General features: G+C 33.8%; 1 protein-coding gene across 4 annotated transcripts in view; it reads right to left on the bottom strand.

Moving 5' to 3' along the window:
• Positions 1–24,719, bottom strand: part of VPS13B (vacuolar protein sorting 13 homolog B) — a 429,143-nt gene that overhangs the window by 360,255 nt on the left and 44,169 nt on the right. For 3 of the 4 annotated variants that reach the window (XM_058833661.1, XM_058833660.1, XM_058833663.1), the window contains exons 4-12: positions 20,649–20,772; positions 16,338–16,505; positions 14,994–15,175; positions 14,098–14,272; positions 8,921–9,186; positions 6,244–6,339; positions 5,791–5,913; positions 3,573–3,710; positions 2,102–2,189 (exon numbers count right to left, since the gene is read on the bottom strand). In XM_058833661.1, the coding sequence (XP_058689644.1) occupies positions 2,102–2,189; positions 3,573–3,710; positions 5,791–5,913; positions 6,244–6,339; positions 8,921–9,186; positions 14,098–14,272; positions 14,994–15,175; positions 16,338–16,505; positions 20,649–20,772 (1,360 nt within the window). The remainder of the gene's footprint in view (positions 1–2,101; positions 2,190–3,572; positions 3,711–5,790; positions 5,914–6,243; positions 6,340–8,920; positions 9,187–14,097; positions 14,273–14,993; positions 15,176–16,337; positions 16,506–20,648; positions 20,773–24,719) is intronic. The other variant, XM_058833662.1, reaches the window with a different exon arrangement.

Raw genomic sequence — 24,719 nt, 5'->3', positions numbered from 1 at the left:
AAACAGTTATACCAAAATAAGAAATAGTAAAATGCAAACTTTCATATAAACAACACATTAAAAATGCAGCAGATTCATATTGTTTTCAAAATCTTAAGGTATTTACACCTTCATCTTAAATAAATATTTTACACCCATTTGTTTACATTCTATTTAACAACTATGCATTTAACCCATAAAATGGAAAAATTACCTAGAAAATAACTAGCAGAAAGCATCACATTTGCTTTTCTGAGGAACAAAACCATTTGAAATTTTAAGATTTTAATTTCTTCACTCTAGAGAAATAGCAATCATTTAAACAGTTTATAAATTAATTATTCCACTCTTTTATGTAGCCTGAAGTTAAAGTAGGAACACTGACATAAAAGCACACAGTAAGACTTCATAGGAAGCCAAGCTACATTTTGTGAGGTGTTTTCCTAATGACTGATGGAGAAAATAGGAGCCAAGGCTTTGAGAAAGCATCCTGGAAGAAAAAAAAAAAAAAAGAGAAGCTAAGGAAGGAAAATGTGGTCAGAAAGTACAATAGCCTGGCACTGAGGATAAGAAAAAAGTATTTCTGAGTTCAGTAATTTCTGAAAAGAGTTAGTTAAAAATCAGGAAGAGATATGATCATAACATTCCTTATGCATTCAGAGAAACAAGACAAACTGCTCCACAAAATCAATTTTTCTTTATAATACACATAATCTGTGCATATATAAATTTCTATACTGAGATTCAAAAAGGAGATAAGGCCTACCCAAGGTTTTCAACTTCTCTACACAGAAGTTCAATGTGCAATTAAACATTTACATCTTTATTAAAACCAGAAGTCGGCAGTAGAAGTTTGACTTAATTGTGCATTTTCAGAGCTTCACACCACACTTATGGAACAGAAGAAAGCCTCAGAGTCAGGAAGGAACTGTTACATGTCCTGGTGTATGTCTCTACTGAGGAGGGCAATAGCACTATTTACTTATTTTTGTAAATGTTTCATGATCCATCTCTGAGGAAACTGGAAGTTTCTTTCCTACTCCTTTTAGACTTAATATCCACCACATCCAGAAAACAAAGCCAAACATTAGGAGTTGTGATTTCTCTTACAAAGAAACAGAAATACAAAAAACCCCCCAAAAACCCAGATAAGTTGGACTATGTAGCAAAGCTGGGTAAATGTTCAGTCACAAAATAGCAAGAAGTTCCCAACAGATACCCAGATAAATAGTATTCACAATAATAAATAACACAGATGAGGAAGAAAGTAATATTAACTTGACAATAGAACTATAGAACAGCAGCTGTAGGTGACAGTGTTCTGAGGAGTGAGGGGGAAATTATATCACAATTAGTGATAAGGATATCTGTACAAACATATAAACATATTACTTGTTGATAGATGAACTCCATTGTCCCAGCTTTTGTGACACTCAAAAGTACAAAATTATACATTTATATACGTATAAGTATATATAGTACAAGTATATTTACAAAAGCAAATATACTTACTTCATTAAATCCACTTCTCAGACTTAGAAAAGAATTTATAGGAATCACAAAAGCTATTTAGAATTAGCCAATATCTATGTGCATATGGTTTAGGCTAATATTTGCTCACCAAACTTTTTAGACACATATATTTAAAGATAACACTTCACGCTGTCTTGCATCCTTGCATTTTTCTTCTTAGAAGAAAAACTATAGTCCTTTTCATCTTCTGTGCCAAGTATGTGATCAATCTCATTCTTCAACCAGGGTTTCTCAAGGTATTTTTTAATATGCAAAGTCAATAATAACAACTTTAAAAAAAAAGATATCATACTTCATGAACTTCACCACTGCTACAAGATAATTACTTTCAGTTTAGCAACTGGCTATAAAAAATATCATTATGATTACATATGAAGGAAAAGAAAAACAAAAAAGGAAGAATACCAACAATTAATAGTTAACCAAAACAACTAACATCTGAAAGATGTCAATGAAGATGAAAGCATTTTAATGATGATCCTGATGGTAAATCTAAGGTAAGTCAGAGGACAGTTGGTCAAGGACCATCTGGGCATGAAAAGTCTTTGTTTCTATTATTTATCAGGGTAAACAAAGGGAAAAAAGGTACCTTTGCCACTGGTGCTTTCCATTGTGTACAAGTAATCCATGTAGAAAGCCCCAAACCTCTGCATTCCAGCTATCTCTGTGTATGTCTCCTACCAACAAAGCAAAGCAAACAAAGAAAATGTTGTATAAGGAAAGAATCTTGAGATTACTAACTGATAGACTGGTATTAGAGAGATATATTCTTGTTTGGATTTGTGCATCAACACAGGGAAAGGTTTATCAAAGCAAAGGACAGAGGTTATCACAAGGAATTCACCTTTCTGATAGGTAATGCAGCTTCCATTTGAGGCCACACAAATGCACATCCATAATTCCTGTGGACATGCTGACCAATTAATCAATAACATCTTGTCAATTAGTACCTTTAATGAAGTAAATATTCTTCATTTGACCTCTTGCATGCAACACATCAACCTAATTAAATATGCTGAAAACTTCAGCTCTTTCAATTTGGTTTCTCTATTAAAGGAATATTGTGGTTTTATCTTTCAACAGTAGGAAACTTATCAAGACTTTATGCCAACATTGGGATTTATACGTAATATAATACATTACACAGTAAATTTGATTGCTCTCTTGCCAAAAAAATGGGAAAATTGTAAAAGCATTGAAGACAGAGCAGGGATGGAATAAAGTTTAAAACACTACGGGAAAAGTTTGAATGTAAGTACTTGTGATTTTACTAATTTAATTTTTTCATGTGATTCTTCATGGTTACATGTTATCAATAGTACTAAAAAGGGGAAAATAGTAAAATTTAAATTAAAAGGAAATTAGATAAATTGAAAAACTGTAAATGGCTTACCCGTACAATAAACAGCACAGATCTCCACCTATGAGAACGCCTGGAAAGGACCACCTTGGTCATTGCAGCCAATCTTTAATAATGGCAGACAACCAGGGAATAAAGTTTAACTACACAATTTCCAACAACAGATACTAGAGGTGCCTGTAAATTTGTCTCCACAAAACGCAGAATTTTCAAATTCTTCTCTAAGTAGGCAAATATAGAACAAATGCAACAAAATTAATACTGTCCAAATCTGACAGCACTTCTTAGTTTGACGACCATAGACTATTTATTGTTTGGGTTTAAAATACATGCTGGTAAAGCTTGACTTTCACTAGTACTCTCTCATATGTCTTTTTGCCTCTTAAAATCTTCTGTGGTTACTGCTTTTGGAAACTATGACATTAATTCACTTTTGGGGGCAGGAGAGGAGTTTGAGGTTTCTTTTGGACATGTTTTTTCAGTTTGGCTCTGTTTTTGGCTCGGCTTTTGTGGGTGTCTTTTTTTTAACACGAACAGAAATACTCTTTTTTTTTTTTGGCTGGCTGCAAAGTAAGATTCAGTTATATGTGTAAAAGTAAAAAGAATTCAGTCCTCTAATAGTACACAGATCTAAATAATTATAAGAAATCCATTAGAGAGCACTGGAATTTTTTTTATAAGAAAAATGCAATTCTCTGACCTTATGATGAGCTGCATCCAATATATATTCTGCACGAATACTATTATTTTCTGGACTTCTGTAATCAAACAGTGAATTGGTAAGGTATGTCATTCCTTTCACGCTCAAATTTTCTCCACAATTAAAGAAGCATGCCTCCTTCATGAGGTAGTAGAAAGTGAGGCAGGGGAAGAAAAAAACATGGTCAAGTTAACAGAGCAGTTTCAATTCTGTCACAACACAAACATGACAACACAGAATAGTAACCTGCAAGAACAAGAGCATATTTCATTATGAATGAAGATGAAACAATGAAATTAATTTCATTTGTATAACATAAGCTTCTGTCAACTGCTTCCTCATTTTCAAATCAATAAAAATCGCCTGAACCAATGAATATTATACAACTTATGATACAGAATGTATTAGTTTGCATTTTAACAACAAATAACTTCAGATCATCATCACTCCAAATCGTGCCCCAATCCTCTTCAGTATACACAAACTTGTCATTGCATATTCCATTTCTGGCTGCCCACTCCTGTTCAAGGCAATCAGTTATTTCCATATATGACCTCATTGCTACAGTACCTTTATTTATTAATCTAGATTTTAACATGCCTTCTCTCTGATTTGTATCCTTATGAAATCAATACAACTTTCCTAACAAGAGTTACTAATCCAAAAAAGTTATTTAGGAGATTTATTTTTTCCAACTGCCTATTCTCAATGACAGGCGGAGCCAGAACCTTTATGAAAGGACCAATCCCACAACCACAGTAGTACAAAGATAACAGGTAAGCAATACCATCACCACTGTCATAATGCAGAGACTTTTCTACATTTCTAGACTAAAGAGTGGCAGAAAAATGAGTAAGAGTAAAACCCAAAATGTCCCTTATTAACTAACCTAAAGGAAATTATCTCAGTTGGTCACAGCATGGTGCTGATAATGCCACAGTTGTGGGTTCAATCCCTATACAGGCTATTCACTTAAGAGTTAGACTTGATGTTCTTTCTGGGTCCATTCCATCATAGACTATTTCATGAATCTGTGAAATTCTCCTGCTCACCCACCCACCTCAGTCAAAAAAAAAATCAGTTCTCTGGATTTTATACCTGACAATTTCAGATGCCACAGACAAGGTGGCTATCCACCCTCACATCCCCAACCACATCTCCCTCATCCTTAACAAGGCCAGCATAGCATTTTTGCAGTTTCTCATCCTTGCCTCCCCAGCCTCTCCCTCTGGAAAATCCTCTGTGTATCCACTGCAGCACACCAGTCATGTAGAGGGTCCTACTGCATCCCTAAAATCCCAACAATGTCATACTAAGCAGCTGTGTAAGGCTATTTTCTTGGTTTCTGCTCTGCACAAATACCTGAAATGGATGCCAAGCCATGATACTTTCACAGGGGAAAGAGAAGAAGCTGCCCCATCACATCTATCATAATACAGTATACAATTTCCCAGTTTAGGAGACATTTCCCATAAATATAGACAGTTGGTATTTTCTTTCCTATTCTTAATTTTTCTCTTGAAAATACTCTCCAAGACTTCACAAAGCACTAAAATCAAGTTAACAGTCTCTTCTTGGCTGTATTATTTGAATTTTTTTATTTAAACATAGATAATAGTTGCTGTTCTCCAATACTTTAGGGCAGTACTTTACCTACACTTTAATTAAAAATCATCATTATTGAACTTAGAATTTCATGCAACACTTCATTAAGTATTGTTGATACCTGATTCTGTCTTAAGCTGTTGAAGATTTGCATCTATTTAAAATACAAACAATAATACTGTCCAAGTCCTTCACTTCATATTGCTCTGAGTCTTACTGGAAAGTGAGGTCAGACACTCATTCAGTATTCGCACCACATTTTTATTATCTTCAGCATACAGTGTTCCCATTTCTTCCTTTCCAATCTTTGGTTGATTTAAGTATTTTCAAAGATTTTCAAATGTATTTTAATTTGTTATACGAAATCCAAGTATGACAACAAAGGCAACAATGGGTTATTGTCCAAAAAGATTTTAAAAAGTCTTATGTTCTGCCTCTTCTCAATCTGAGACATTCGACTTTTCAACTCTAAGGAATAGACACAGAGTTCTATATCACAGTAACATCCAAAAATCACAACTGGTAACAGCAGTCTTTAATTTTTGCAGATATTTTAATAAAGGATAACAGAATTGCTTATTTAGCAAATCAACTGATATTTAAATATACTCACTTCATCACTCCTATTCATGTTCTCTTCAAAATCTTTAATTCCCATAATTCCTTTAAGGCACATAGCTTGGCAACCAACAAAACCAATTTGGCAATCAAAAAAAAGTTCACCTTTCATAAGGACCTAAGGACGAAAAAGAAAAAATATGTGTTAAATTTTTAAGCCTTCTACTCCACAAGAAAAACAGAAGATGGACAAAAAAAAGCAAAATATGCTTATTTTATATATTTAGATTTTTAATAAATAGGAATCAGGGCACTTAAAAGGAAAGAGTTTGACCACTGCAGCACAGAAGTTTAGAGAGTTAGTATCTACATTATTATTACAAGAAAAATATCCAATATGACAGAATAAGAAAGATCAGCACTTAAATAATTAAAAAATATTTTACTGGTGACTATTCGGTACATTAGTTAAAATGTATCCAAAAAATCCCTGTCAATGTCAAATTACCTCAACTGTTGTTCCTTCTTGTTCCCAGCATATAACTTCTTTGGATTTTACTTTTTGAGGACTGTAATAGCTACTTTCAGCTTGCATTTCAGTGAGCTAAAGAACAATAGGATAAACACTTTATAAAAGTCAATATTAGTATTAAACAACAGTATGGTCATTAATACACAGAATTGATAAAGATGAAGTAAACTATGGGCAAAAATACATTAAACATCAGGAAACAGGTACAATTAAACAGCTGCAGCACATTATCCATATCAGAATGTCTCCTATTCAGCTTCTGTTTGAAGTATGCTATAACAGAATGTTTAAAATCCTAAATTTTAGTTTGCTTATCTAAAGAGAAACTGTATGAGAAGATGAAACATTTACACAGCTGCATTATTAATATCAAATGAGCTTATAAACTGCTATAAAAATCTATTACTACTTTATTTATTCATCTGAGAAAATAATTAAGTATCATGATAATATTACAGACACATTTTGATTACAACCATACATATTTTTGTTTCCTGTCATGGCAGTCAAGAACAACATGCATTTATATTTCTTGCATGATTTTGATATAAAAATTCAAAATGGGAAAACATGCATAGGTTAAAAAGCACATAACCTACAGCTAAGAAAAATAAGAAAAGAGGCACACTGAATTGACTATATTACATTTGGCATGAAAAAACGCAAGTTACTTTATGGTGTACAGCTTAAATACTTCAAATCCTAATTTTTATAAAAATATCTACACACTCCCTTTGTTTTCAAGACTGGATACACATGGATGCTGTTTCAATTTAAAATTTTGTAATCCAAATGTCCATGAAAATTGGAAGAAAAAATCACTGATCACCCTTCACCTGTGTGCAATTATTGCAGAGGAAAAGCAATTAATTGATTAAAAGAACTCAGAAATTACAAGAATAGTTTTCACCATTATTAGAAAATGGTACATTTAATTTGGCATGATTTTTAGCTGGAATGATATCAACTGTTCAAAATGTTAATGCAGAAACTTGACCTTATTTTTTAACCAAAATGTGAACCACAAATTAATTCCATACACTCTTTGCATGCAAGCAGAACAATGAATTCTGTTTTCCTCCTGTCACCATATTAGCATCACACATCACATTTGAAATTTCTACAACGCAAAATGTTACATTTTGAGTAGTTTTTAATCACTTCCTAATATAAAATGCGTGAACTTGCAAATGAAGCATTAGGAAAATCCTCTATAGCAAAACATATGTTCAAAAAAGAAGTTCGTATTATTTTTAATGAGTTTTCTTGCATGAGGAACGAGAGCACAAAATTACTACTGTATGACAGTGTAAAAGAAAATGCTGAGCCATGATAAATGAGAAATTTGAGCTTTGGTGGCTTGTTAATGTTTCAAGTGGTGTCCCAGGAATATAATTATTGGAGGGGAAAATTTTATTTATTTTTAGCCTCTTTTAATGAGGGCTGAAGCAGACTGACACAAGAGAAAATGACTGAACACTTGAATGCTGCTGATATCCTCAAATTTTGCAACAAAATTTTTCAGGAGGCTGAAGACTCAAAACATCAACATCCCCATAGAATATCTACAGCTTTCCAAGTCACTTGTCTCACCCTGACAGTTGCTGAGCAGCTAAATGCCCTTCTACACCACCAAATAAAAATAGCTAAATTAGTGATAAAGCCCCATAAAACACTCTTGTGCACAGATGTCAAGCCAAACAGGCAAGAAAGGGACAGGGAGCTCCTGATGGCACTGGATATAATCAGTCACATAATTTTTGTTTCAGAGTTACAAAAGTCTTGCAGTTCATCTGAAAGGCTCAGTCATAAAAATCACCCTAAATTACTCTGTGGCAAAGTTCTGACCTTGATTTAATATGCTTAATTGTAAAGCCAAGAGCCACTTTGTGTAGTTATCCACATAGAATTGCTTGCAAATAATTTGACATATTACAAGTATTCTTCTAATTCAGTATCTTAGTTTCTAATTCCTGTCAGAACATCTCAATATCTTAGTCAGACTCTCAGTATTTCCTTCAGTAAGCTTAAAAAATATTAGAAAAAAGGCCACTAACAATTTTCAGCTTTGCTTAGAGCTAATACTTAAATCTTTCTCTACATTCACAGTTTATAGCTCAGCCTATATGTACTATTTATCCTTTTTTACCTTAAATACAATTTCAACCTATGGAAAATTATCAAGTTAAATTCATATTTTCACATTCAATAGTCCAAAACAAGAGTAGTCTCTAAAAATTCCTCCAATCCTAGCTCTAAACTAAAGGGGTTTTTATAAAAAAATATATATTTGTATAAACATTAGATGGCTAGAATACTACATTGAACATTCACAGAAAGCCTTCAGTCTTTTTTTCCCATCAAAAAATATTCATCCAATAAACTAAGTTGTTTCCTTTGAACATTATAAAGTTTACATTCAAATTCTAGGTCAAATAACAACATCAACTCTCAATGCCAAACCATCTCATGTCCAGTATGATGGAAGAAGAATTTTCAGCATTCACATTTCTTGTTATCCATTAACTTAATACTCCCCTCATAATACCAGCAATATTTTTCTCGAATCAAACAGTATATGAATGCTTAGAAAATCTTTATGCACTTCCTCAATAAGTCAAATGAATCTTTTATGACACAGAGAAACATTTACCTTAAAAGTCACTGTTGCTTTTGTACAATAAAAACCCACTGAAATAATAGGATCCTTGAGGGACTGAGACTTCTGCTGTTCTCCTGTTCCATCGTCAATTCCACCCGAATCATTCTCTTCATCATCATAACTCACAATAGCAGGAACAAAAGACCAAGCCCAAGAAACCCATCCTTGTTGCTGGTCATCATCTTGATGCAAATAAGGATCTTGACTAATGTACTGTGTAGGATACTGCATTACTGAGCTTGCTTCATCTTCTGTGCCTTTTAAAAAAAAGGTTAAATTTCAGATAAACCATACTTAAAAATTTATTTATTAAACTCAAATTTATTGTACATGAAATTTATCTTGCATAGTATTCCATGCAGCATTCACTGATACGTGGCTTATAATCATAGAAAGTCAGTACAAATTTTAAATTACTGAATATGAGTTTGATTCATTAACATTTTCCTCCAAAAAATATTAAGGGTCTTTGCCATAGTCTTAGTATCGCCTACCTGCAGTGAGACCAGAATATGCCATCTATACCACAAGCTTTCAAGACTACTTCCATTAAAGACCTCTTAAAGCTGTAAAATTAAAACTTACTAAATAATGATATTGTCATCCTGTAGTTTCCAATTTCCAAATTAAATTTAAAAGTACTTCAGTTGCAACAACCTAATACAAAAGGTGTAAATACAGCACAGATCCAAACCTTAAGGTTGCAGACCTCCTTTGTTTAAAACTAAGCTTTTCAAATATTCAAAGATAAAAGTTTATCTATGATCAAAGAAGATCGTATCCATCTGCGAGTCAAAAGTCAGAATGTTGGTCATCTGTGAAAATCATTAGAGATAGCATGCAAAGCAAAGCAAGAACTTCCCCAAAGATTCAAGTCTAAGACTCATGATCCAAACAGGCAGGTAACGTACTGCATGTACAAAGAGCACAAACAGCTTTTATTTGGTTTCATCACCACTCTTACAGTGATGAAATGGCAATCAAATACTTCAGAATTACTATAGGTAGTGCAGTACTGCAGGATGCAGTCCTGTTCCTGAAGGTGATGTTATGTTTAATGAACCATTTAACTGAGATCAGAAATAGATCATTTAATTGAGAACAGAAACAGACATATTCCAATTCTATTTACCTATTTTGAAATTCAGAGATCCCATTCTTACAGGTTTTAAATTTTTATTCTTCAGTCTAATTAGTCTTTAGCCTTTTAGTCTATTTATACTTGCATAACAGAAGAAAGAATAAAAAAACTCTCATGAAAATTCTCTGCACATGCTTAAGAGGCAAGGGCACCTCCTCCCACAAAGGCAGTGAAAGCTTCCTTTCTGGTCTCTTCATAGAAGTCTCAAGGATCAGATTTAAATCCAGAAGCAAATCTTGAAACCCAGCAAATACAGAGAGATGCACATAAAATCTTGGAAAAAGCCAAGAGGAAGAACTGTCAACTACAGAAGGAAAAAAACCTGACACAGAGTATGACTCAAGTAGTTTAGTGGTTTATTTTGTGTTTGGCAAGCACAAAAGAAATGGTGGAAGGTCTGGCAAAAACTGAAAAAAAGGTGGAGCTGTAGAACCTGGGTCATGCATAACATTTGGTCTACCTAGCCATAAAATTCAGCCGTCATTTAGCATACCCTTTTTTGAAGTACACAGAGAAAACAGTAAAATATAATCCAAACTATTACTTGGCATAATAATTTTTAATATTTTGGAAAACATTAAAATAAGCACCATTTTACCCTTGCTTCTCTATCTATATACTGTAAGAGAGAAAATTGAAAGAGGAAGATATATCTTTTTTATACCACTAAATTAAAACTACTACAGCCACTATATAATCACCAAACTTCAGAAGAAATGCATATCAGCCTGATAACACACAACATCCTCTAAACACTACAAGCATAAATACAAAGTAAATTCCTTTATAACAGGGAATTTCTGAGGGGGAGTCTCTTTGCTTTGAACTAACTACACTAACCATTTCATTGCCTGTAAACATATAGGACAGTGAAACATAGTGACAAATTCCCTGTTTTACATACATGAGTTTATTAAATGACAAAGAGTTACCCTTCCTCAGGTTTATAAGCCATTTTTTTTCTAGCCATTCATAGTGAGTTCACATCGGAGCAGTCTTGTTCCATCACGCAGGACAGTGATTCCAGTTAAGAAACACATTTTATATATATTACAAGGTTGCAGTGTGACTGCATCTCACTACTTGCATGTTCAAATCAAGTTTGACCCTCAGAAATTTACTTTCTTTTAAAGGGTTTGAGATATTATCTGTAATAGAGTCTGGAAACTGGTATCTCTCAACATAAATCTGGAATCATCCCAGTAGAACATTAATCTCTTGGTATTTATTTCTCTGTCTGTATTCCTTTTCAGCCAGGTATGGGTGATCCAGCCTAGCCTGTGGCTACATGAATACAAGTACTGGCACTAGAGGAAGAAGGAAGGAATGCATCCCTGCTGGCAATAGCATGAAATTTTCATCTCATTGAATCAGCCATGAAACTGTATGAGTGAAACTCAGTACATGCTTCAAAAGACAGAGGTGCCGATGTTCATTCTTGTGTCACTAAATAACACAGACATTAAAATTCATTTTCTTATTCACAATTTGTCTGCTATAAACCAAAGAAGATACTACAAACTCACAACTAAAACACTGGAAACAAGCATAAACAGCATGACCATTTTAGCCTGTGTGTGGCAAAATATTTTGCGGTAAAGATATAAATGGGCTTCTAAAACCGCCTCTACATCTCTGCTTGGCCATCCAACAACTGCCATCTGTCTTGTGTTCTGAAGGAGATAGTTCTGTCAAATATGTATGATCATATAAGTAAGTACAATGATAATGTTAGGGCACAGCATAATTGAACAAAAGCTGTGTAGACAATTACAGATTTCTTTTGTAATCTTAGTCTAGTCACTGACCCTTCTGAAAAATCTTGTGTATAACAGTGTGAAGTTACATTATATTATTTCATTTTTAGATGGCTGTTTTATGAAAAGCTAGGAAGTTATATTCAGTTGTTCAAAAGAGTGCAAATGGGACTGACCAACAGCAATTGCAATTCAACTTTCCTGAAGACATACATTAAAAACAGGGATGACAAGATGGACTGCCAAAGATTTTACACATATTTCAATGTAAGAATCTCAAATTTAATTCTAGACACAAAAGAGACTGAGTAGTAGGCAGATTAATTTGACATTAATCTTTGCTTAAACTATATTTGCATCACCACCCATTTCACACCTTAAACAAAAAAAGCCAAGTAAAACCCACATAGTGGGTCACCACCACAAGGTGACTTCTGTCCTCTTCCACAGTTAAAGCTTCCTTCCAGTTTTCTCATTACTCAGTTACTCTGTCTCCAATACTTTTATTTTTTTCATCTGAAAGTCATTGCTCACCCATCACAGCTGTTCTCATATTGCCTCATATGATTTCTCTACTCTTTCTCTGACTTTCCTGTAATGTAACAGGCCCTAGTTGCCTTACTGACTATAGGAATGCAGCCACAAAATTCAAGCAACTAAATACATTGTAATTCTCTATGGCATGAACACTTAGCCAAATTTTGGGGAAATGTCATGCTAACAAAGAAAGAAACTCATGATAGAGACACAACCCTCTGTCTGAAAGCAAGGGCAATGCGGTGCTTCAAAGAAAACTTCCTGACACTGTCTCCTGTAAACGGTACAAATCATTGGTTATATGCAGTAAGTTATTAAAACACACAGTAATGATTTTTCTAAAACCTGTATGCTTTTAAAGTCTCAACAAAATATTAAGCCAATATTTCTAGAATATTAATTACTTCTAATCATAGTTTCATCATCTGCGCAGTTTCTAGTGCAAAAAACACAAGCTTTAGAGAAAACAAGGGAGAAGTGTCTACAGATATCTTATTTGATTTCTCAGTTCCACACAACAGTGTCATGTGACAGAGGATTGATTCTACATCTGAAATAAGAGTGAAACAGTTATCTGTGCCAAACAATGGTGAAGGCTGTATTTTGGAAAAAAAAATTCTACTGCTGGCATTTACTAATCATGTATCTATTTCACTGAGACCAGAGAAGACAACAAAGACAGCAACACAGAATTTAAAAAAAATTAGTCTTTTAATGCAAATTGATATATTTCTTCAACAGAACAAAATTAATTCATTTAATAGTTTAAACATAGCTTTAAACTGCCATAATATTGTAAACTTAAGCCTAGCTTACGAGAGCTATGGCACCTTCAAATTAAATTCCAAGGATTTTCTAGACATTATCACACTCTTGAGCAGTGAGGTAAATCTCTCTTCCTATTCCCCCAGATCCAAATTCAATATTGGAAAAACAACCAAAACTTCTGTCCTGAGAAGATTAAAATACAAATCTCTAAATATTAAATTCACAGAATCACAGAATAAGCTGAGCTGGAAGGGACCCACAAGGATCATTGAGTCCAACTCCAGGCCCTGCACAGAATCATCCAAAGAGTCAACCCATGTGCCTGGGAAGCAGCAGATGGGAAGCAATGACACAAAGGTAAAGAAAATTCACCCCTCATCAGAGCAATGCTCCTGAAAAGAACCTGTTGTATCAAGTTACCTCAAAAGATCATATAGAAGAAGAAATACATTTTATATGAAAATAAAAAGTAGTTTGAGACCAGACAAGGTTAAAGGACAGAAGTATGGGAAACAGTGCAAAGTAATACTTCCTTGCTTAGAACAAGCTCTGATTTATCTATACTCAATGATCATTTTCAAATAAATTAATAAGCAACTTTTGGCTTTTCTCTTATTTAGTTCAAATGTGGCTGCTGCCAATTTCAAACTTCCTAATGGAAAGGTGCCTTGCTGCATGATATACTGACAGATAAACCCAAAGAACCCTACAGTGTCACAACTCCCAAAATAATCTTCTTAGATAATATTTAACCTCAGTTCAGTTAAGACCATCAGAATTCCTTATCAAACATAACATTAAACATGTTAAAATACTGCATCCTTACCCAGCACAATGAACAGCCTCTAGCAAACTGCAGACTCACAAGATACTTGGCAAGAACTAGACTTGGATATTTACATTTGCAAAAGCAAAGAAATTAATGTTTTTAACGTTTCTTCTTACAAATTAAAAGCTGTACTCACTCGTGATATTTCCCAACATATCTTTAGTGTGGCAAATCAAATCTTCACTTTCCCCATCTTTGAAGCTGCCTATTTCTCCGTAATACAGAGCAATCCCAAGCTGCATTATACGTATAAACATAGGAAGCTGCTGATCAGAGATTGAAAGTTTCAAACTTTCAACTAATGTGTGAATCTACAATGTGAAAAGAGAACAAAAACAAACAATAAGAAAGCTCTGTCATCAGTATAGCCCACTTTTAAACCATACAACTCTACAGTCATTTGGAATGGACATTTTATTTCGGAAAACAAGATTTGCAACACAACAGAAGGCAAAGGGCTGCAAATGGTGACTAACAAAAACATTCACTTGGGTTATCACACAACAGACCTTCAGTTGAAAAGTCAAATGTAACACGCTTTACACATACAGAAACATTTATGTATTTGGTTTTTAAAGTTATTGCTGAAAAACCTTCTCAAATATAAGTGATATAAGAGTGTCTAATTAAACTTTCATTTTCATTATAGAGTTTCAAAAACCATGAGAAATTACTTTGTAAACAGTATAGCACACTCATGGGTAAATAGTATTATAGTAGTAAAATCAGTATTTGTATAAATATATGCTAATACTTTCATATGTGTAAATTAATGAAGTCTTAGCATGAGTCATAGAGAATGAGTAAAAACTCCAAGAAAAAATGAAAATATTAGAGAGCATAACTTCCTTACTTATATGCTGTTTCTGTACATAAACTAACTGCATCATATGAACAAAACACAATTTAAAAATTCCTTCAGCAAAACACAACAGTACTAGCTTTTCATTTTACTTAAAATTTTAAAGGATATTTTGAAAAGCCTCAAAACTTCACAACTGAGTAGCAAAAATAATTATTATGGATACCTACTTTAATAATTGATGGCATTTTGGAGTTGAGGTTATCATAAGTAAAATGCAGACGAGTCCTGAAGGAACATTTGTACAGCAGAGGTTCCTGGTAAAATTCGATTTTACCACTAGCATTTCTCTTATCAAGACATACTGTGCAGTCAGAAAAGTTGATCATCTTCCTCAGTACCAGATCAGTGGCTTTTAAAAGAAGTATATAGGTTAAAAAAAATATATTGCATACAAAAAGTAAGTTGTGCATACAGGTTCTTAACTAGAAGAAAGCAATACAAGACATTTTTTCAGTCATTATTTTAATCAGCAGCAAAGTATTTGCTTATGTGACTGATGAGAACTATTTCCTGCACCAGTCTCTTTCTGCTGAATGCATAGGAAGTAAGGACAAATTAGTTACACCCAATTAAAATTTTTACCCTGTCTGCTGTACCTTAGCTCTTTTTATAAAAGAAGAGTTCTGTTTTATGTGGAAGCATACAATAGCTATCATTCTCATTAATCTCACAGAAATAATTTTGCATATTATCCTCCAAAGTTTTCTTTTGAACCTTCCAAAAGAAAAAAGAGCTATTCACTTACTACTATCATAGTGATCTTAACATGAAGTGTATTTTGTGATTTTGTCACAATAGTTTGCAATTATTTTATCCAGAACAAAAAATAGGTTCAGGAAAACATTAATTGAATTCCCTACTCTATTTGAAATCTTCTGTGTGATCTTAGCACAGTTACTGTGCCCCAGTTCCACCTCTAGCCAACATCAGCAAGCACCTAGACTTAAAGGTGAACGTTGGCAATTCAAGGACTGAAACATTCAAATAATGAAGATCAAGATACAGAGTCTGAAGTTGGGGGCTTTTTTCCCCTGAAAATGTGAAGTGAAATGAATCATGTCTTACAACAGGTATGCTGAGCTACTGTGAGCACATCATACTGCCTCTCCTGTCAGCCTGTTCAGTTTTAAGATCATTACAAATAAGGGCAACGGAATGTCTTAATGTGCTACTGCTCACTCACAAAACTTGCCTAAGCACTCACTGCCAGCAGCAAGCACTAATTCAAATACGATCACATGATGGCAAGGTGAGCAGAGGACAACACATCTTGTATGATTATCTGTGATCATACAAGGGTGCAGTAAGAATCAATCTATATTATTATAGTTCGCTCATCAGAATACGGTAAGGACAAAAGAAAAACTGGGTTGGAAATCAAATTTCTGTCAAAAAACAGAAATTGTCTTACTTCTGATAAAAACAAGCCATTTTTATGAGACTTACAAATTTCTGTATGAATTTAAGAGCACCTCCACAGTGATATCTAAAACCAAAAAATACCTACTCACCAGAGATGTCCATAAATGCTCGATCCCAAAACTCATTCACTGTATAGCATTCTGCAGAAGTGATATTGACTGAGAGAACAATATCATCTTCCACATACTTTAATATGAGATTGTTGATCACGATGTTGACATTGTTTACAACACGCCGAATCAAACTCTGCACATAACCTACAAAATAAAACAAATTCTTGAGAATGATAAGGAAGACATGACAAACTAATTTATTTAGTTTAAAAAAAAATTATTTCAGTATATTCATTATTTTCAACTTGCACTCTGTTTTAAAAAATCAGAATTTAAACAAATTATGTACCATTGTACCTTCTTTACCCAAAAAATAACATGACTTAGAACTCTTTAAGAGCCTGTGTGGTTATAAAGTCAATCAGCATCCTAGAAAAGCAAGATACCATAAAAAGTTGTTAAAAACTATGAATACAATGGAGCATACAAAACTAATTAACTTTCAAACTAATTAAGAAAACAGAACACTATGGATTACTGTAGACAAAGAATTTTAACAATTTCTTTTTTACTTGAGAGATATTTAGAAGTTGGTTTGGGAAAGTGAATGCCAGCTGCTAGGTTACTTTTCAAGTGTGCATATATTATGCCTAGGTGCTCCATCGGGTTTTTTTATAAGTTCACTAAGCATTAACACACCTGGTACTCTCTCATTCTAAAACCTAATATATCCACATCTTGTTCAGTAAGACCCCTGTGAGGTGTATCAAAACCAATTTCTGTCAACAACCCAAACAGTAAGCACCTGCACTGAAGCCTGCTGGGAACAAATCCATTTACATGTTTTGTAGATGTAATGTTCATTGGAAAAATCATCTCATCTGGGAATTCACAGTATGTGGCAAACTCATATTTTTAACAATATCATAAAAAATGAAATATTACCCATATTCATGTCTTTCATACATACTGAACCTAACTACGGACACAACTCACTTGTGCTGGAAAAAATCAAGCCTTAAAATTTCTCTGTTTTCAAATTTATGACATCACACACATCTAAAAACACATTTCATAAACACTATCAAGTTCTAATTTGGTGACTATGCAGAAAAAAGCCAGCTAATAATACAGGCTTAAATCCATAGGCTTCAAGAAAGAGCAGTTTTCTAAAACTTGCATTAAATAAAACTTCTTTATATCAAAAAAATTAATTCAAATTTAAAATTAAAATGAACATCAAAATAGTCAGATAACTAGGAAAATTAAGTTGCTACTTCCATTCTACTCTGCTTTTTCTAGGTATTCATCTTTTTCACACTCATATATAACTTTTCACTTTAGAGTATATGGCAAGTTTTACCATTACATAAGTGATTTTCTGGAGTTCCACAAACAAAAATTTGCCCAGCTAACAGGTGACATTTTCCCTTTTTTCAGGATTCAAAGTCCTCAATGACCTCAATAACCAGAAAGATGAAATCCAGAAATACAGTCAAATTCAATGCCAGATTTCTAACATAATATAAATCGGCATTTCTTGCATATCAATCTAAAACTACTGAAAAATATGTGGACTAACTTGTTTTAAGGATTTTCTCACTAACTCCTTCAAACAATAACATTTTTAGTTTATATGAACTCAGAAAACCAGATGTATTATTTCAATAATTAAGGGGCATAAGAGGCCCATATTCATCACTGGAGTGATGTAAACCAACCTGTACATAAATAGAAGGCAGCACAAGGCATTTAGTTCCTTTTCCTAATTTCGGCAGAGAATTATTTATGCAGACTATTTAACTAGCAACTATAAAATTATAACCAGTTATTTCATTATGATTTTAAAGCAAGCTACTAATTTCATTGAAGAAAGTGAAGCCGTCTCTCCACACGTCCAAAGTTTTTTCAGTATTTGGCTTTCAAGGGTCTTTCAAAGTCAACTTAACATACATTTTCCTGCTGTGAATGACAAAAACATTACATCATAGAAGGAAAAAAAGGCAAGTTGTACTGATAGTTTCCAGAGGTATTCAGAGAAAGAGCAACACTATTTTCATCTCTATGTCTTTCTGGCTGTATGCATGAAGAGAGGAATTAGAGTCCTATCTTCCAAATAAAATAGGGATCATAGATTTGCTAAAAACTATCTGTGAAGATATTTCCAAGCTAGTGGTATTGTTGGAAGTACACAAAAACCAGCTTCCTGATTAAGTTTAGCTTCAAATATACTGGAAGCAGATTTTCATATGTGAGGAACAATCTTAAGAAACTGTAATTCCTACTATTCAAAACAAAATAATAAAAACATCAGCAAGTTCATGTACAATAAAAGGTGGTTTTTTTTGTGTTTGAGGTTTTTTCAAGAGTTTTGTTTTAAAGACAAGTGGGAAAAAGCAGGAAAAGGTTACTTATATTCCTGTGATTTCTAAGAAAAACACTATGAGCATCTTTGCCACTGAAATGTAGGTTTTCTATGGTAAGAGAACAAAACAACCAGAAAATTTGTAAGGTTAAATTCTTTTCTAAGGTGCAACACAAAGTCCACAGGTACTTTTTTTTTTAAATTGTCCAGTACCCAGGAGGCTGCCCTGTGCATTAAGTGCTGCAATTTCAAATCCACCACTCCAAAAAGTCTGTCTCTATAGTCACAGAATCAATATCACCTGACTAGACGCATCTAAAGAACTTAAGTTTAACAGCAGTCTGTTGTTTCCAAAGCTACATTTTTAGCTAAATTTTGCGTTTGGAGATTCATCTCCAAGGACACTAAAACAAAAGGACAAATAAATATTTTTAAAAAATACAGCATAAATATGATACACACATCCTCCAAGGACTTTAAAAAAAAACCAACAATAAAAAAAACAAACAAAACAAAAATTTTAAAAAACGCCAAAAAAACCCTCTAAGCAGATGACTCCACATCTTACTAAAATTCAGGACGCACAAATTAAATCTTCAGACATTTTACCACACAGGACCTCTATACTAAACAGTACTATTTATCCACTCAAAACCAAAGCCACCTGTATTTACAACTTTGTAATTTACAACAATTAATACAACTGTACTGATATAATTTCACTACAAGGAGGCAACTTACAAAAATCCTACCAGATGTCACCAAAGGAAATATATTCATACAATTTTTGGGTATGCAGATGTAACCCAAAAAACCTAATTCTGCAGAGCTGCTGCAACTGAAGCGCTGTCCATGGTAGGAAATGGTTTCCCACAATTCCAAGCCCCTGGAGTTTATTGGATTGCTAAACTCTGAGACACTCCAGCCCTGGCTCCTCAAGTAACCATTTCAAAGCAAGATGATACCATGTACCACATCGTATTACACACACTAAATGTCAATGATGTCCTTTGATTCAAGTCAAATATAAAGTCAAATATCTGTTAACAAAAGACAGCAAGAAAGCTTTACACAAAACTGTAATAGTTTTAACCTATCCAAAATTACATGACCCAAGAAGGCAAACTTGCAATTCATTCCAGTACTCTCCAATTTTACTTTTCTGCATGAAACACCTCATATCCAAACTCAGAGGCAAGAGTAACCAGATACATATATCCTTAGGCATTTTTATATCATGAAATATCTCTAAGTTCTGCATCCAAATTCCACATTCACATTCAAATTCCATATCCAGGGAAAAAAAATGGGTGAAAATCTCTTCCCGTAGATACAGGGCTCAATAAAAAACATTAGTAAAACATGAGACAGTTTGGGTTTTCAGCCTGGAAAAGAGAAGTCTCCAGAAAAACTTTACAGCAGCCTTCCAATACCTAAAAGGAGTCTACAAGAATGTTGTCCTGGAGAGGGGCTTTTCACAAGAGCATGTACAGACAGGACAAGGGATAATGGTTTAAAACTGAAAGAGGGCAGGTTTAGATTAGATTAGATTAGATAATACAAAGAAATTCTTTATTTTGAGGTTCTGGAACAGGTAGCCCGGAGTTTTGTTCAAGGCCAGGCCGGATGGCGCTTTGAGCTGAGACACCTGTTATGGTGTACCACCATAGCTGGGGGCTGATACTAGATGATTTTTAAAGTCCCTTCCAATCCAAGTCATTCTACGATTCTATGATGCTACCTTGAACTATAAATGAGTTATGTGAATTTAAGAATTTGATGAAATGGAAAGAAAGGTTATCAGCATTAGCTACATTTTATTGTGATTTGGTTCTATTTTCTAACACACAAGTATTTCACTAACCTTTATGATTTGTAGGTAGACAAAAACATAGTAATGTAACTTAAACACTGTGGTCATCTGAATAAACATCTATCAGTTACAGAAAAATATCTAATCAGTTTCTGAAATTATGGATTACCTGGAGGTAAATCAGGGTCAGGAGAAGTAGACTGCTGAACTCGTCGTGATTTTACTGCTGATTTCATGCTCTCTGTGGTACTGCGGTTTGTTGAACTGGAACCACAACTTTCGTGGTCTTCCTGCTAGAGGAAAAGAAAGCAATGAAGTCAACCAAACAGAAAGAAAATAAATGTGGGGAGAACTTGGTAAAGGTTCTGTAAAATCTGTTACTGTTTTTCCATCAATTCAATCCCATACTACAGAAATTGACGCAAAATTAGCTGGACAACATAAAATTAATACTTTCACTAACTTTAGTTTAAAAAAGAAACCTATCATTTAAGTATTTATTTCAACTGAACATATTTCTTCTAGCTCCATTTCTGCTGAAACATTCCTCAGAGACAGAGCCCTGCAGATTACCAAAACAAGTATGAGAAACTACCTAATTGTATGAGCTTATATGCCTACTCATGAAACCACCTCAGATGGTTCCAAGATGTCAGACTCACATCCTTCCTAATACCACTAATTGAAACTGATTCATAAAGCAAAATATTTTTGCAGACTTCTATAACAGTAAAACATGACCCCAGAAAAGATAAATGAACTGAGGGCACCTGCTTCTCTTGAGCTTCAACATAGCTCGTTCAACATTAAGGAATTCAGAAGCAGAAACGTGGCTCGTAATTCCAGAATATGATATAAGCCTTTCAAGATGAGATTTGCAGAGACAAGAAAACCTTAATTAGCTGAATCTAGGGTTTTAAATATACCAGTAGTATTCCTATTACATTCCAGAATGACAGTTGAACTACAAGGCTCAAGTGTAAGAAAATCAAGAGAAGTAATGCAAATATTCTTGTAAATGTATTAAAAGAACAGGTTGAAGAGGATGCAAACACAGCTTTTGACCTAAGCCAAATTACTTTGATAGACACAGTCTCTTGCAGAAAAAGTGAAAAATGCTTTCTGGGTCATGCCACTGATCATATCACACAATTTGTTCACAAGAAAGAAGCTTTGGGGAACAAATGTCAAGTAATACAGTATGAGTTATAATATTCTTAAGTCTTCTTAACACCAAAAGCAAGCAGCTTAAATTGTGCTGGGTTTTTGTACGGGACAGATCACGTGTTTCCCCACGTGCTGCCTGGTATTTCTAATAGTCTCAGAGAAATTACAAAAGGGAATCTTCATATTACTTGCTTTTTTGATGTGGATTATTTTTTTCCATAAAGAAAATTAATGCATGCAATGATACATTTCAAATGCAAGTCTACAACTTCAAAAGTAACTGAAGACATTTTGTTCCTTCCACTGTATTTAGAACAACAAAACAGAGAAATTCTCTGATAAAACGAAAATACCATTTCACTAAGAAAAAGAAAGAAGAGCAATATAATTTTAGTCAGGGAAAAATAAGATTAAGATAGAAGCTTTAACTCATTCGGAGAAATTGCATAAGACAGCCATACTGATATATTAAAAGACTAGATGATAGCTTCTAAAAGAAGGATGAGTTACCATAAAGGATTTGAGATTTTCCATTTATTAATATAGTATTAGAAAGCAAGCTGTTGGATGTTTTTTAATTTATGGATATTTGGCCATTTTAGTCATACAGGAAAGTCTCATTCAAGTTCATAAAACCCCCATAATGGGTATTGAGAATCAGCTCTGTTTAGAAGGCATTTGTTTCTTATGTCTGACAAGCTTCTCATACTTTTCACCAAAGAATGCATGTTTCCTGCAAGACTCTCTCTGAACTTCGAACTATGGAGCAATTTCATTAGAAAACCACCTCTCTCTTTATGGCATACTTGACAGAGATAAAATAAGGGCTTCAATCTTTCACTGAGCCCAGCGTGATGGAAGCCTCCTCATCAAGATGTATTTTCCCTCCTCTCCTGTTTACTGAGAAAACCTAGATCACACACTCTTAATCTAAAATTTCTGAAATAACTTTTAGCTATACTCTTTCTTGGAAACTAGATCACATGTAGCATAGAAATATTTTTTCAGGTAAGTCACTACACAACTATTTATGTTTTGAACTTGCAGAAAAGCCCAAGCTCAATTACCACATTTCCTTCTTCCCCAAGCTCACTCAAGGATTGCACAGAATGCTGTGCTGCAACTATTTAATGACTTGGTCTAATAGGATCACATTACACTTGACTTTTAATACTTATGCCAGTTACAAAATAAAGAGAAGGGGCAGAAGGGAATGGGGAAGTTCTTTTTCTGAAGTGTTAACTCTATCAAGCCTGATTACATTAAAGTCTAACTTTTCTATCTACATAGTACTACAATTATGTTAAATACACGTTCTCAAAACTACACAAAATGTATGCAATATTTTTGAGTATTATGAGCAAAGATTAAGTACAAGTGGTTTAAGCTTTTACCACTTTCAGAGATCTAGGAATAAGCACTAGCACTGGCTTTTGAGGGGGGATTGGTTTTTTAAAGGAAAGGGGATGAGAATCCTTAATTTTGAAACAAAGTCTCAAATCTCAACCTATAAACACATTATATACAAATAAGCTTTCTATATTTCCCTGAGCTACAAGTCTGTTTCAATGCAAAATGGCTGTAAATCATTTACAGCAAGCTGGACCTAAACACAAGCAAAAAATGTACATGTTCCAAAATTGTGCCAAAACACAAAACAAATTTATCTCAGAAATATACCTGTGTGACTTAATGCATATGAAGTAACAGAGTGCACATACAAGAAGAATTCAACCTGACTAGCCTTTGAAGAAAGGGTGTTTTGTTGCATTTTTTTTAATCTGGGATAACATCTATTAATTTCCTTATAATACACAATTATCCAAAAATACTTTTGGGGGCTTCAGGGGTTGGTTTTGGGTTGTTTGAGTATGAACATGCACACCATTTTTCACAACAGTTACTGATATTTTGTAAGCCAAATATATTCTTCAATTACTGATGATAAGAGTGGCCATGAACTTAAAAAAAGTTACAGTCCTAAGTACACATACATCCATAAGGTTTCTGTATCTGCACATTTCTGCTCAATGTTAACTTTCAGAGCACACTATTAATTTCTCAAACATGTGGTTGTCTCATAAGCCCAGAAGTAAAACATGTTCATTAAAGAGATGGGGAAAGTTCCAAGGAAACTGCCAAAACTAGCATAATTATGAAACTATTTAAAACTGGAACCAAGTAGAGTCACACGCTGTGTCTAGATCACAGTGATGTCATCAGAAACACCCAGCCAAAAAGCACTAAAATTACTGCACTCCCATAAATCCACCTCACACCAGATGAAAAACATTTAGAAGTTGAACTCAAAATTGTAATGGTGGTGGGAAGGGAGTTACATTCTAAAAGTGCTAATAACCACAGTTGTGGTATGAAATTTGATAAACCTCCATTCATTTTATCATTAATGATAGTGATTCCAAACAATAGTTTTCCACAGCAGTGGAAAACTAAAAATACTCATGATATATCTAGAGAGATGATTTTTAAATAAGATAACTCATGTACAAAAGTATCTTTTCCCACTAGCTTGTATCATAAGTAAAGTCTAGAAACTTAAATTTGAACAAGAGGTGTTTTGGGGTGTTGTTCTGCAAATATGACAAATACAATTTGGCACAACCAGGCTCCTTTTTCACATTTGGCAGATGTGTCAGATCCAGGAGTTGGCTGAAATGTTTTTATGAAGCACTATGGCTAGTTCTAGAACTATGCAAGTCGTAAGTAACATGGTAAAGGCACCTAGGCTAATAAAGTTATATTCAAGTTCCTCAGTCAATTTTCTACTGCAATTTTAAACCATTATTGCAAGGTTTAAAGCAAATTACAATTGACAATACCTGAACACATAACAGGTTTATTTTGATCATTCCTAGTAAGTGGAGTTTATAATCTTTGTTCATTATTCTTTCCTTTGTTCATTATGCTTTCCAAATTCAAAGTAGTCTTCTCCTTAAAAAAGACAAACTCTCTCTTTTTAAAACATACAAATCATATTCAACATGCAAGATCTCCAAAAAATCGCAAAAAGCACACCTTATGAGAAAAAACATGTCCCTTGGAGATCACTTGG

The sequence above is a fragment of the Poecile atricapillus genome, chromosome 2 (assembly GCF_030490865.1).
Source record: "Poecile atricapillus isolate bPoeAtr1 chromosome 2, bPoeAtr1.hap1, whole genome shotgun sequence".
Classification (NCBI taxonomy): Eukaryota; Metazoa; Chordata; class Aves; order Passeriformes; family Paridae; genus Poecile; species Poecile atricapillus.
The sequence above is the reverse complement of the archived record's forward strand: the minus strand, read 5'-3'. Positions and strand labels throughout refer to the sequence as shown.